General features: G+C 42.6%; 1 protein-coding gene across 1 annotated transcript in view; it reads right to left on the reverse strand.

Moving 5' to 3' along the window:
• Nucleotides 1-14821, reverse strand: part of man2b1 (mannosidase, alpha, class 2B, member 1) — a 73943-nt gene that overhangs the window by 38627 nt on the left and 20495 nt on the right. Inside the window, exons 4-9 of the mRNA XM_028823391.2 lie at nucleotides 14307-14500; nucleotides 13869-14001; nucleotides 12973-13118; nucleotides 11805-11921; nucleotides 9416-9498; nucleotides 3512-3632 (exon numbers count right to left, since the gene is read on the reverse strand). Coding sequence (XP_028679224.1) covers nucleotides 3512-3632; nucleotides 9416-9498; nucleotides 11805-11921; nucleotides 12973-13118; nucleotides 13869-14001; nucleotides 14307-14500 — 794 coding nt within the window. The remainder of the gene's footprint in view (nucleotides 1-3511; nucleotides 3633-9415; nucleotides 9499-11804; nucleotides 11922-12972; nucleotides 13119-13868; nucleotides 14002-14306; nucleotides 14501-14821) is intronic.

Here is a 14821-nt window from a genome sequence, read left to right on the forward strand (position 1 = left end):
CGTGTAGCATTTCTTGACCCATGTCTTCTGAATGATGTGTTGGCTGCAAGACCTCCATGTCTGTGTGTCACAGAGAGAATGTGCAGCATTGTTCATAATGGCACTCAGTTTTCTCTTCATTCTCTCAATTTGCTATTAACTCTGTGGGGTCTAAAGTGCGTCCAGTAACTATGCCTGTTTTTTTTAAATCAACTTGAAGTAATGCTACCTATCCAGCACACCACCCTGTAGAAGATGTGAAGGATGTCACTATCAACATTAAAGGAACGCAGTCTCCTAACAAAACAAGAGCCTATGGGAATCAACCTTGAGCTCGTATGTGAATGACTCCGTAGCATTTTCTGTCTTTTGAGAAACTGAAAATGTCAGCCATCCTGATTACAAAAGGCAAGCCAGGTGTGTGCACTTATTTTAGATGAGATATGAGAATGACTTTTTTTAGATTTTTCTCAAAAAATCATTTTCAATTCAGTTGCTGTTTGTTGCAAAAATGGAGCCTTTGGTTCAGTTGCTGCGTTTCTGTCACTTTGGTAAAAAGCTTTGTTGCTGTTTGGTTAAAAACACTCTCTTGGAGGATGAAGGAGAGAAACTGTAAATGGTGTATTTTTGCTAGGGTTCACATGAAGGTGTTTTGTCAAAGAAAAATCCTTTATTTGAACCTGGAATCGTGTTGGGTATTCATGTCGGTGGTTTGGGGCTCAGTGGCACCCCCTTGTGGTTACAAGTGTGTGTGTTTTTTTTACTTGTTTAGATTTTGGATACATTCTGCACCACCCCTGCACCGCACACCCTCAGTTCAGGCCTCTTTCCGTCTTGCCTTCCTTCACTGCCTCCACTCCTCTCCTCCGAGCTCTGTCCTCTTCCACCCGACTCAAGCTGACAAATGGAGGGAGGCGGCCCCTTTTCAATCCACCCGGACGTGCTCCAGGTGCCTCCAGATGAGCTTCCTGCGGCACTTCCTGGTGTGGCGGAAGTGCCGCATGAGCACCCGGAAGCACTCCTGGTGTCCCTGGTTTTCCTTCTGCCAGCACCTTCGGGTGTGGCAGAAGTGCTGACATCCAGGGCTTTTCAGGCATCTGGGTGCCCCCTGGTGATGACCACGGGCTCCTATAGGGTTGAGCTTCCATGCTCTGTTCCCATGGTCCCCATACCAACCAAGGCGGCTGCCCTCTTGTGGTCCGGAGGAGATGTAGTCCCTCTTCTGGTCCTTCCAGGTGTCTCGGCTGGGTACCTTCCCCAGCCGCTCACCACATTATATATTTTATATATATATATATATATATATATATATATGAGGGGGGACACAAAAATAACCAGAATTTTGTTGTTGTTAGGTTGGTACTTGTAGTACGTGGTTGGGCCGCTAGGGCGATCTCGTTACACTCCTCACAAGTCAGTCTGCCAAGTGCCATCAGTCTGGAAGGTTGTGCTTGTGTTCAGTGAATTTTTTTGTAAAAGTAGTTTTGTGCAAGCGTCGTTTTTTTTACAATGGCCGATTATCGTGAGCAACGCGCGGCAGTGAAATGTTGTTTTCTTCATGAAAAAAGTGTTGCAGAAACTATTGTTATTGAAACGGTATGACAACCCTGAATCACCCACCCTACTCACCGGATTTAGCTCCGTGTGATTTCTTTTTGTTCCCTCGGATGAAAAAAAGACTTGAAAGGAAGGCGTTCTGCTGACGTCGAAGAGGTAAAACAAGAAACGACCAGAGCATTAATGGGCATTACTTCAGACGAATTTAAAAAATGTTTCGATCAATGGAACAAACGGTTAGATAAGTGTATTTCCGCCAATGGAGACTACTTTGAAGGAGACTAATTGTACAGAATAATTGTACAGAAAATTAAATTAAACACGTTTTAAAAATATTTCCGGTTATTTTTGGGTCCCCCCTCGTATATATATATATATATATATATATATTTTGTATCGCCACATGTAAGGGTTATTTTCGGGTTGGGGGTGGAGGGGCAGATGACAGGGACTGTTATGGTTCTTTACTCCTCCTGTTTTTCCTTTGAATTATTTCTCAGTGTTTATAAATATGGACCACTACCTATTTTTCTCTCTCTCGTACTGTAAATGCTCAGTCATCAGGTTTGAACTGAACATTTTAAAAAGATGTGCATGGTGGTGAGCTGCAGGGTGCGATATTGGCCTAGCCTTTTTATCATCTGCCTTAAAGTAGGACAGGTTAGTGGTAACGATCGACCCATTTCGGCGTGGCGGACAGATTTGTCACAACCTTTTGTGATGGCCGCATGTCATTCGTGATCTGATCACATAATAAAACGGAGAAATGAGTGAAGGAAAAATGTCTAGTTATCCTGTAAATATGTTCAAGCAAACCTATAAGAAATTACTAGCAATAAAAAAAAAAAAAGCAAAAAACCAATCTGGGCAATCGCAACCAAAACACGATTTGTTCTTAACAATCTGAGAAAATGAAACTAAAAAGGTTCTGTAAGTGAGAGAAATGTGGGCACTCCAGTCAAGGAAATGTCCTCTAACAACCTGTTTCACTAACTAACACATGTTTTAGGCAGATTTATGGGGGATCATTAACAATGACAACATGTCCCTTCTCAGCTTGGCTTTACTCTTTGCTTGTGTAGCCATCTCTAGAGCCGAGTATCCTGGATAAACTCCTATTAGACTCCCAATTACAAACCGCCAATCTGTTTAACCAAAGAATTGGAGCGATAAGACGAGTCATATGTGCAGTTCTGCAAGGCAGTCTCTGGGCATCTGACAGCGTATGCAATGGGCCTCATCTTCTACTCCTACACAAAAACAAATCTACAACAAACATTCATGCTTCCACACTTACGCTCAGACACACAGCGTAGACAGCTGCCAGGTTTTTACGGATTTTCTCCTCCTCTCAAGTAAAGCCAGAGAAGCCAGGCCATTTCTTAGACGACAGCATCTGATCAGCAGACAAGCCTGTTTTAAATAGCCACTAAGACGCTGGCAACTCTCCATCTTAACTCCTCTGTAATCAGAGGAAGTCTTTGTAGTAAATTTTTAGATTGTCTTGATATCAGGATATCATTTTGGACAGCATTGTGAATTTACACTTATTTTTAAACTTCAGCAATGCTGATATCCGTGCGTGTTTTAAATGAATCTTGACAATTCATTATGTACTATTGTTAGGACAGATAAAGACAGGCTAATGTAAGATATTATGTGCTTTTTCCAAGTATAACATTCTTAAATTCTCCTAATCCATTTCAGGGTCCAGAGAGCTGGACTACATACAGTAGTATGAAGCAAAAGCAGAGAGGCTGACAGTCTGTCACAGGACCTACTCACACCGAGGCCAATTTAGAGCGGACAATCAGACTTACACGCACATTTTTAAGAAGCTCGAAGAAAACCAAAAATATCCCGAGAAACATCACACAGGTTCAAGTAGAGCATACAAAGTGCAGCCAGTTGAGAGGACGTGTGGCTCAAATCTAAGATGCATGACCAACCACTGCGCCGACGTGATGAAACATACCTGCAGGAAATTATTACTCATTCTCTCGTAACGTTTAAAGGCTGGCCTGCTCGTGAAATATCCTGTCCAAAAGTCATGGGGGCCGTCGGCGTAAGGAAAGAAGTCATCATCCTTTACTGACCTGCAAAAGACACACAGAGAGATTTCAAATGGGGAAAATTCACAGAAAATAATGTAAATCTACACTCGCCTAGCAAATTCTTAGGACCAGTATACGAATACTGGGCAGGACCTGGTTTTGCTCTCAAAACAGCCTCAGTTCTTCATGTCATGGATTCCAGAAGATCGTTTGAGATTCTGGTCCATTTTGACACGATTGCATCACACAGTTTCTGCAGATTTGTCAGCTGCACGTTCATGCTGTGAATCTTCCGTTCTCCGACATTCCAAAGGTGTTCCATTGGTTTGAGTCCTGGTGACTGGGAAGGCCACTGAAGAACACGGAACCCATTGTTATGTTCATGAAACCAGTTTGCTTTGCGACATGGTGCATTATCATGCTGGAAGAAGCAAACAGAAGATGGGCACATTTTGGCCATGAAGGAATGAATATGGTCAGCAACAACTGGCTGTGGCATTCAAGTGATGACTGATTGGCATTAATGGGCCCAAAGTGTGCCAAGAAAACATTCCCCACACCACTACACCACCACCAGCAGCCTGGACTGTTGACACGAGGCAGGTTGGGTGCATGGATTTATGGTACTGGTGCCAACTTCTGAACCTACCATGGATTCACGCTGTTGGTGCCCACCATCTGTGTGCCTCAGCAGAAATTAAGGTTCATCAGACAGGGCTACCTTTTTCCAGTCTTCAGCTGTGCAGTTTTGGTCAGCCTGTGCCAACTGCAGCCTCAGCTTTATGTTCTTGGCTGGCAGGATAGGGACCTGATGTGGTCCTCTGCTATTGTAGTCCATCCACCTCAATGTTTGACATATTCTACACTTTTGAGAGGTTTTGCTGCTCACAGCAGTTGTACAGAGTGCTGATCTGAGTTGCCGTAAGCCTTTCGTGTCGGCTTGCACCAGTCTGGCCATTCTCCTCTGAGAATTCTGCCTGCTGAACTTCTGCTCACTGTTGTTTGTTTTTCACACCATTCTGAATGAACTGTGAAAATCCCAGGAGACCAGCCATTAAAACAAAAAAAAAAAATACTCAAACCAGCCCCTCTGGCACCAACAATCACGCTGCGGCTGAAAACACTCTACGAAAACCTGGTGCCATTAGTTACCCCAAAATTAATACTTAGTGGAAGCCTCTTTGGATTTTATGGCAGCACTCAGTCTTTCTGGGTAAGAGTCTATCAGTTTGGCACAATCTGCACTTTGTGATTTCTGCCCACTCCTCCAGATCTGTCAAATTCCGAGGGCATCTCGTGTACACACCTCTCTTCAGGTCACCCCACAGGTCTGGGTGGGCTCTGGCTGGGCCATTCCAGAACATCCATCATCCTTTGATGAATGCTTTGAGTTGTGGTCATGCTGAAAGGAGAAGTTCCTCTTCATCTTCAGCTTCCTAGCAGCCGCTTGAAAGTTTTGTGCCACAATAGGCTGATACCTGGAGCTCTTCATGATTCCATCCACCTTGACTAAAGCCCCAGTTCCAGCCGAAGACAAGCAGCCCCAAAGCCTGATACTTCATCTGCCATTCTCCACTATGGCTGTGGTGTTCTTTTGATGATGTGCTGTTATTTTTGTGCCAAACATACTTTTTGGAATTATGGCCAGATTGTTCAACCTTGGTCTCATCAGACCATAATACACTTTTCCACGTGGTTGTGAGAGACTGTGTAGACCTTTTTGCAAAGTTTAGCCAGGCTTGGATGTTTTTCTTTGTGAGAAAAGGCTTTCGTCTCACTACCCTACAACACAACTCACACATATGAAGAGTACGACTGGATTGTAGTCACACGTAGGGAACATCCAGGACTTGCCAGGAAATCCTCGGGCTCCTTTAACTCTTTCAGGGCTGATGTCGACTTTTGTCAAAATTCAGGAGTAAACTGCGACACAGCACATAGCAACAGACGTTTTATGTTGACTCATGTGTGAAACCATTGCTTTGCGTGCTTTTCAGAAAACTGAGTTTTTTGGAAAAAATATTTAGCCCTCAAAGAGTTAATATTGCTGTAGGCCTCTTGGCGGCCCCCCTGACCAGTTTTCCCCAATCTTGGAGGGACATCCTGATCTTGGTAGAGTCACTGTTGAGCCATATTTTCTCCACTTGTTGATGACTGTCTTCACTGTCCTCCATGCTAAATGCTTTGGATACTTTTTTGTACCCCTGTCCCGACTGATAACTTTCAATGATGAGATCCCGTTCATGTTTTAAAAGCTCTTTGTGGACCACTGGCTTTTGGAGGATCATTCAACCAAGAGGATACCAGAATATTCCTAAAGGATGAGCCAAACTTTATCTGAGCTCCATCACAGCCACTTGAACTGATGTCAGGTGTATACCAACTACTATTGGAGATGAGAATTGTTGTGATTGGCCGATTCTGAATGCAGCCACATCCTTGACTATTAAAGGGTCTGCGCAATAATGACACCAGGGTTTTGTAGGATTTTTTTCCCACTAAAATTTTTCCTATTTTTTTCACTTTCTTTGTACAGGTAGTCCCCAGGTTACGGACACCCGACCTACAACATACGAACGGGGCCGCAGTTGCGACGCATGCGTCTCAGTAACTGCCGCTCCGTCATCTTTGGCCCGGGGACGCTGCAAGCGGTGGCTGGACGGAGTCGATTTCGCTGCTCGCGCAGTGTAGTGTCCGTCAGGTGGCTCCCGGTGACAAGCGGTTTCACTGCCCGCCCGCCGCTGCAAGTGGTGACCCTGTTGTGGCTGAACGGAGGCCATTGAGGGTGAACGGGGAGGCGGGGGGGCTAGCACTGTAGTGTGCCTCGGATGGCTGCGCGTTGAATGGGGGCGGTGGTGCGGTGGGACACTGCAGGCAGCATACTGTAGTGGAGGTGACTGATGAAGCGGCCCTCACTGCCCCCATTCATTCTCAATAGCACGCCTGCTTGTACAGTTACGCACATAGCAGGAAGTTGTCTCTTGTCGGTACAGGGTGGTCCAGATCTAATTCTGCAGATCCAGATCATCTGGATGACTGATTTATGCGGGGACGAGTCCAGTTCGGCGCGAAGACGATTTTTTGTGTCGACAGTTCGCACACTTCTCGATGGTCCGGGATTTTTTGGGTGATTTTCTATGTAATAAACTGAATAAGTTATAGCGGAATGAAAATTGCATAATTAGATCTGGACCATCCTATACATCAGACGTGTTGACGACTGGTGGCTAATCTGCTATGATAACGTGTACAGTGCTGTACAGAAGAGCTCATCTTAACCTTATCCTTAATAATTCCTTCCATTAGGAGGTTAAGATCGAGCAACACCTGGCAAGGACAGGAGTTATTCTAAGCAGTCAGCATGGGTTCAGAAGAGGGAGGTCGTGTTTTACTAACATGCTGGAATTCTATGAGGAGGCAACAAAAGGATACGATCAAAGTGGAGCAGATGAGATTATTGATGTGGACTTTCAGAAAGCATTTGATAAGGTGTCACATGAGAGGTTGGGCATCAAATTAAAAGAAGTGGGAGTTCAGGGTGATGTTTGTAGATGGGTGCAGAATTGGCTCAGACACAGGAAGCAGAGGGTGATGGTGTGAGGGACCTCATCGGAACTGGCCGATGTTAAGAGTGGTGAGCAGCAGGGGGCAGTGCAGGGGCCGCTGCTATTTTTAATATATATATATATAAATGATTTAGATAGGAATATAAGTAACAAGCTGGTTAAGTTTTTGCTGATGATACCAAGATAGGTGGATTAGCAGATAATTTGGAATCTGTTATATCATTACAGAAGGACTTGGATAGCAGACAGGCCTGGGCAGATTTGTGGCAGATGAAATGTAATGTCAGTAAATGTAAAGTATTACACATTGGAAGTAAAAATGTTAGGTTTGAATACACAATGGGCTGTCGGAAAATCGAGAGTACACCTTATGAGAAGGATTTAGGAGTCATAGTGGACTCTAAGCTATCGACTTCCCATTAAGAAGACTAACAGAATGTTAGGATATATAGCGCCTTGATGTGTGGAGTACAAGTCACAGGAGGTTCTGCTCAAGTTTTATAACACACTGGTGAGGCCTCATCTGGAGTCCTGGGTGTAGTTTTGGTCTCCAGGCTACAAAAAGGACATAGCAGCGCTAGAATAGGTCCAGAGAAGAGCGACTGGGCTGATTCCAGGGCTACAGGGGTTGAATTATGAGGAAAGATTAAAAGAGCTGAGCCTTTACAGTTTAAGCAAAAGAAGATTAAGAGGTGACATGATTGAAGTGTTTAAAATTATGAAGGGAATTAGTCCAGTGGATCGAGACTGTTATTTTAAAATGAGTTCATCAAGAACACGGGGACACAGTTGAAAACTTGTTAAGGGTAAATTTCACACAAACATTAGGAAGTTTTTCTTTACACAAAGAACGATAGAAACTTGGAATAAGCTACCAAGTAGTGTGGCAGACAGTAAGACGTTAGGGTCTTTCAAAACTCGACTTGATGTTTTCTTGGAAGAAATAAGTGGATAGTACTGGCGAGCTTTGTTGGGCCGAATGGCCTGTTCTCGTCTAGAGTGTTCTAATGTTTTGTCTTCACCCTTCAAGAACGTCTCTGAAACACAAATCTGATGCAAGTGCTGGTGTTACAGTAAAGAAGAGAAAAACTATCACCATTGAAAATAAAGTAGAAATAATAAAAAGGTCAGAAAGAGGTGAAACTCCACCATTCATTGGCAGAGCACTTGGTTACAGTCGGTCAACAATAACATTTATTAAAGTAATGTACCTGTTCCGACTTACATACAAATTCAACTTAAGTACAAACCTACAGTCCCTATCTCGTACGTAACCCGTGGACTGCCTGTATAGATTGCAATTTTGCAGTGCAGGTGGAATACGTTCTGATGGGATTCAACTTCATTTAATTTTTTATTACACAAAGTCTGCAATTTTGGCAGGGGTGGGTAGACTTTTTATATCCACTGTACATGCACGGCTTGGGAATGCGAGAAGATAGACACAGGGAAAACATGCAGGCTCTACTCAGACAAAGTCATTCTTTATGGGATAAAACCTGATTGAAAGAAGAAGTGGAGCATAGCTACATGACATAACATGCCATCAGATATGGCAAATATGTGGCCTTGATCGGCTTTAGTCTCCCAGGACTTTAGAGACGTGATTGCCTTCACTTTCCACCATAATTTCTCCATCAAGCAGGAATGCACCAGTCTGTCAAGAGACAGAGCCTCACACACTACTTTACTGACTCATATTAAGCCATTTTAGCGCCATCAATCTACCATAACAAGTGTATCTTTGAAATGTGGGAGGAAGTCAAATATGCACACGTGACCAGACCAGCAATCAAACATGGCTTCCTAAAGATGTGAAGCAGGAGGCTAACCTCAACCCGACAGGAAACTGATTCATATTTGCAAAAGAGAGGATATTTGTCGAGTAAGAATATGGGCCCAAAATCGTCCAAAGAACACCACGATCCTGTTAAACACTGAAGGGGTCCTACACACTGGGGTTTAAGACACAAACTTCACAATTGAAATGGATGTGCATACCCAAAGCATTATAACTAGTTGTCAAGATTAAGAGATACAGTACACCGCCAAGCTCAATGTCTGATAAGATGTCAACACTTCCTTCTCCACCAAGCTTGTTCTGCTTCACTCAGCTTATCTGTGGAACTGACAATCTTCTTCAAAGATTGCAGGGTTACATGGTGGGTTTTGACATCCTTATGGTACAAAATTATGAAGTACTGCATATGTCAAACATTCACATGACCCCAAGGTACAAAAAAACAAATTCAAACTCACCAAGTCAGGTTGCTCTGGTGCAGCTCATTTAGGTAACAAGATGGTGAGGAGTAAAACACGCTGACGTTGCTGCCATGTTTTTGCTACATAAAAGAGAGTTTAAAATACATGTGTGACTTTATTAATCTGAAACTCAAGAGGTACCATCAAAAATAAAGCAAACTGTTGTGGGATATGGCCAGCATGTCATCCCGGCCAACACCCCCAGGCCGCCAGGTGGAGCCCTTCCTGCAGCATGGAGGTGCCCCGAATGCCAGCAGGGAATACTGGACAATGTAGTTTTTATTCTCAGCCCTGTTGGATACCTTGGGGCCCGCTAGAGGACGCTGTAGGGAGGCACAGAAACTATTTCAACTCATATTGCTCTATAACTTCTTTTAAAACGTACACATTTTATTTTATATTGCTTGTCTATTTTTTAACTTGTAATTATTTTTTTAGCTTTATTGGATCTAGGCTGAGTGACTTGTTTTTCTTGTCATACACATTTCATTGTATGTTGACCCTGTGTTAACCTATATATGACAAATAGACCTAAACCTAAACCTAACCTAAACCTAAACCTAACCTATTTGCCTTACGCCCAGGAAGTACGTCAGAGTCACGTGGACAAAGGGAACAAAGTGCTTCCTGGGTGAAGAAAAGAAGGATTTTTTATCTGACCCGGAAGTGTTCCAGGTCACATGGACAGAGAGGGTGAAACGCTTCCAGGTCAAGGACTATAAAAGGACTATGGGAAATCCCAGACGTTGAGCTGAGCTGGGTGGAAGGGTGGCAACGCGTCTGGGAGTGGAGGATTGGTTATTGATTATTACTGTATTTATGAGTATAGTGGAGTGGAGAGTGCTTGGTGCACATATTATAAAATAAAGTCATATTGGACTTTTATCTGGTGTCTGGCGTCTCGAACAAGGGTTCAAGGGAGCGATAGCGCTCTCTACCTGTTACACTGTGCATATCATGTAGCAAAGATGGGAAATGTGATACTGCGTGTGATCACATAGCAGTTCCAGGAATGTGCTATCAGTAAGAGGAACGCAATGAAAAGAACATGGAGAGCACCTGTAGAGGGACTGTGATGAGAAGGCAGGGGAAGGCTGAGGTTGTTACAGGATGTGCCATTTTTAATCGCCAAGATCAATGAAAAAGGGATACATAATAGGTTTCATGTAAAACTGGCTGAAAACTTTTCTTAAAAGAAGATTCCACCCAAAAATGATATTTTTTTCTGTGTTACGTACCTTATGTCTGAGCATGTTCCATTTTTGTTCACAAAATTTTACTGACAGTGGTTTTTGTAACAATATTTTAGTAAAAATGTGTGTGTTTGGGAAGTTGCATGTGGATCATATAACATGTCTAACGGGAGATGTTTTTCATGGACATTTTAATATTGTTCATTGTCCTGGATGGCACGGTGGCACAGCGGTAGTGTTGCTCACTGCGTGGAGTTTGCATGTTCTCCCCGTGTCTGTGTGGGTTTCCTCCTGGTGCTCCAGTTTCCTTCCACAGTCCAAAGACATGCTGGTTCGGTGACCTGGTGATTATAAATTGGCCCTGGCATGTGTGTGTTTGACTAACGGTAGACTGGCACCCTGCCCAGGGTTTGTTCCTGCCTTGCCCCCTACGCTAGCTGGGATAGGCTCCAGCAGACCCCTGCGACCCTGTTCAGGACTAAACATGCGGTTGTCCAGTGCTGATCACCACAGATGCCTTACTTTATTTGAAACTTTGTTATCTCCATTCTGTACGAAAACATGAGATTAAAATGTTTCTCGGCCATCATTACAAGCTGCACAAGGTAATTAACATATAAAGAAATATCACTTTTGGGTGGGGTATTCCTTTAAGCTATTATCTGATTGTATCCCATCCTCAATGGATCATCATTTTTTGCAAGTATTGGGTCTTCCTAAATGGGAGTTACGGCCTCTTAACATCTGTCCCTCTTTAAAGCTCTTGCATCACACATACCAAAGTTCACATTGGGTAATGAAAGTGTAACACATCGGTCTTCTGCATTCAGACCAAGAAGAAGCTGCAAGCAGCAAGTTAACCTTCTCACTGAAGGGTGGAATGACATTTATCCACTCCTCAAGTGCAGCAAAACTAAATGCACATGACAATATATTGAATTGTATTCAGTTATCACAGTAAAACGTTAAAAACCTTGAAAGAAGTTTCACTATCACAATGATATGTTATTACATGTGACACGTCTTTTCCATGATTCACCGGCATAGGGTGGCTATCTTCTATCAAGCCACATAATGCAACTTAGTCATGACAGATACACTAAACTGTTGGATGGTAAAATTGTATAAATTCCCATCAATAGTCCAGAAACCCCCATGTCAACCCCAACCCAAAAACATATTGGCATTCTGACCTGTTCATTAACATAACGTATCAGCTTGTCCATGTTTTTATACCACAAGTTGGCATTCTCATACTGGAAGTCAGAGCCCATGGTCATGATGATGTGATTGGTTTTGTACATATTGGCCTAAAATTTTACAAACAAAAATAAGAAAAGAAAAAAAAAATGTTAGGGGGCAAAAAGTGAATAAAGCAAACTAAGGAATACATAAAAATAATAATTACTATTGATCACACGGCCCATTGTTAGTCAATGCTGTTAGTTTTGGTCATTATGCAAAAGTACCATTTATAAGGTTGGAGCAACCTGCAGTCAACTGAGACTGAGGAAGTCACTTGGATGAGTGATATAACGTATCTCACTGGAAAAGAACTACATCCAGATGAACTGAATCAACTTTCTAGAACACAATATCCCATAATTATTTTTTCAACTCTGGTCACAGCAATAGGGTAAAAACAAAGAAAGATCTCAATCATATCTTCTGAATAGGATTTCAGAGTTGCAACAACATTGGAACTTGAAGTGCAGCACTTTAGGATAAGCAGAGGAAGGACAGGAGCGTGACATGCACACCGATGAATTAATTGAAGGTTTAAAAACACCAATTGACGTTGGCTGTGGTGCTCCTAGTGTTAGATGATCTTCTTATCTCTGTATCTTTCACACTGCTGTAGATAGCTGTCCCCCACAGAGGGATGGGTCTGCACAATGCAAATCAGGAGGTCAGCATCTCGGGTGGCTTAGGCTGGTTGCATCACTCAACTTTGAAAGGTTTTTATTACCGTGAGATATGAGACTTGTGCATAAGTTGATCCAGCAATTCTCTGAACAATGTCTGTGTGAAGGTGTATTTTCTCTGCAGCTGAACCGGATCTAGAAAGTGATAACACAGCTCAACACGTGACACAATCTTCTCTCTGGGAGGCACGATGGCCCAGTGGTTTTAGCACTGCTGCCTGACGTCATAGGCCACAATAATTGGTCCAACATAGTTGGCAGAGGCCCCATTGTAATGCACTCAAAATGTGTTTGGTTTCTCTTTCCCCACTAGAAAAGTATTCATATCTAAAGGCAGGCACTTTAATTACAAACCTCAGTCAACCTCTTCATATAAGAGAACAACGATGAATCTGATCATCAGTCACAAGATTCTTTCAAATCTGTCTCTGCATACCTGATCATGAGCGATGTTGATGAAATTTGATACAATGCTGTCTACGTTATAATCTTCCAGGTTCACATCATCTTGAATGGGTGTATCTGCGCATGACTGGTCCCAGCAAAATCCAGGAGGCGGGTTGTATCCATTTGGCAACACACCTACCAAATTATAATTAAATACATTATATGTATAAATTATATACAGTATATCTGTGCAAAAGTTTTAGGCAGGTGTGAAAAAATGCTGTAAACAAAGAATGCTTTCAGAAATATAAATAACGATTGTTTATTGTTATCAATTTACGAAATGCAAAGTGAAGGAACAAAAGAGAAATCTAAATCAAATCAGTATTTGGTGTTCCTACCTTTTGCCTGAACTATCTTCAGCATAAAGAAGAACAAGAAGTCCTGGAAGTGATGGTATGGCCCCCACAGAGCCCTGATCTCAACATCATCAAGTGTGTCTGGGATTACATGAAGAGACAGAAGGATGTGAGGAAGCCTACAGCCACAGAAGATCTGTGGTTAGTTCTCCAAGATGTTTGGAACAACCTACCAGCCGAGTTCCTTCAAAAACTGTATGCAGGTGTACCTAGAAGAACTGATGCTGTTGTGAAAGCACACCAAATATTGATTTGATTTAGATTTCTCTTTTGTTCATTCACTGCATTTTGTTGACTAATGAAAACAAATGATTAACACGTCCATTTCTGAAAGCATTCTTTGTTTACAGCATTTTTTCACACCTGCCTAAAACTTTTGCACAGTACTGTACATCTGACTAATGACCATAACAAAAAAAAAAAAAAATAAAATAGATCATGGTTGCCGTAAACTCTATTAGTAAAAATGTGTAGAAGGCAGGAATGAAGTCTACATGATCATTTATAAAGACCACACAAGCATTACCTGTGAAGAGGTCAGCAAATGGGGGTGTAAGACTAGCACTTCCTCTCCACATGAGCTCCATTTCCTTCTGCTTCATACGGGCTATCTTGTCCTGGTAGTCCAATCGACCAAAAAAGAAGCCATCGAATCCCATCTGAGTAAGAGAAAAGACAATTAAAATATGCAAGAAGCAAACTGTCAGAAACTTTCCATGATTAAATACAACAGAACAGCTAATACGAAAAAAAGAATTAGCACTTATTTCATGTTTAGCCATTATGAATGTATCTGAGCAAAGAATTAATTTATATATATATATAAAAAAAAAAAACAATCTCTATGCCACCATAAGTTGGCGGTCTCCAAACTGAATCTTTCCCACTTGGTTATGAACACACGTGAACACCCTGATCACCTGACAGGTTAGTACCACCTCAGCCCCGGTCATCTCCCACTTACCTGAGCAAACAGAGAAGCTTGCTCCCGTGAATGTCCAAAAGGGTCGATATGCCAAGCTACTCTGGGACGGCCGCAGTCTCCAAAGGTGTCTTTGAGAAAGCGCAGTCCCAGCGTCATTTGGTCAATGATGGCATTATAGTGAGTGGAAGCTTCATCATTCATGCACCAACCTCCATTAATAAACTCCAGGCGGCCTGGCAGAACAGAGAGAGGCAGGAGTTTGTCTTCGATCATCGCAAACAGCAGAACTTTCCAGACCCTATTTTGGTATAACCCTGTGTATGCGGTTTTAATCGTCCAATAAATTTATCAATAAGGAGTCAATTTCTGCTCTTCATTAGACCCCTTACTTAACTTACTGTGTGAATATCCCCTTGGTATTAATAAAGTTACCTAATCTAATTAAGATCAACGCTGTAGATCCGTTTTCTGAGTTGCCTAATCAGGACTGAGGTGTCACCCATTGCACGGCTGCACTTGGGTCCCAATCCGGGTGGTTTGTTGTGTGGTGGGTG

Source organism: Erpetoichthys calabaricus, chromosome 17, assembly GCF_900747795.2.
Source record: "Erpetoichthys calabaricus chromosome 17, fErpCal1.3, whole genome shotgun sequence".
NCBI lineage: Eukaryota > Metazoa > Chordata > Cladistia > Polypteriformes > Polypteridae > Erpetoichthys > Erpetoichthys calabaricus.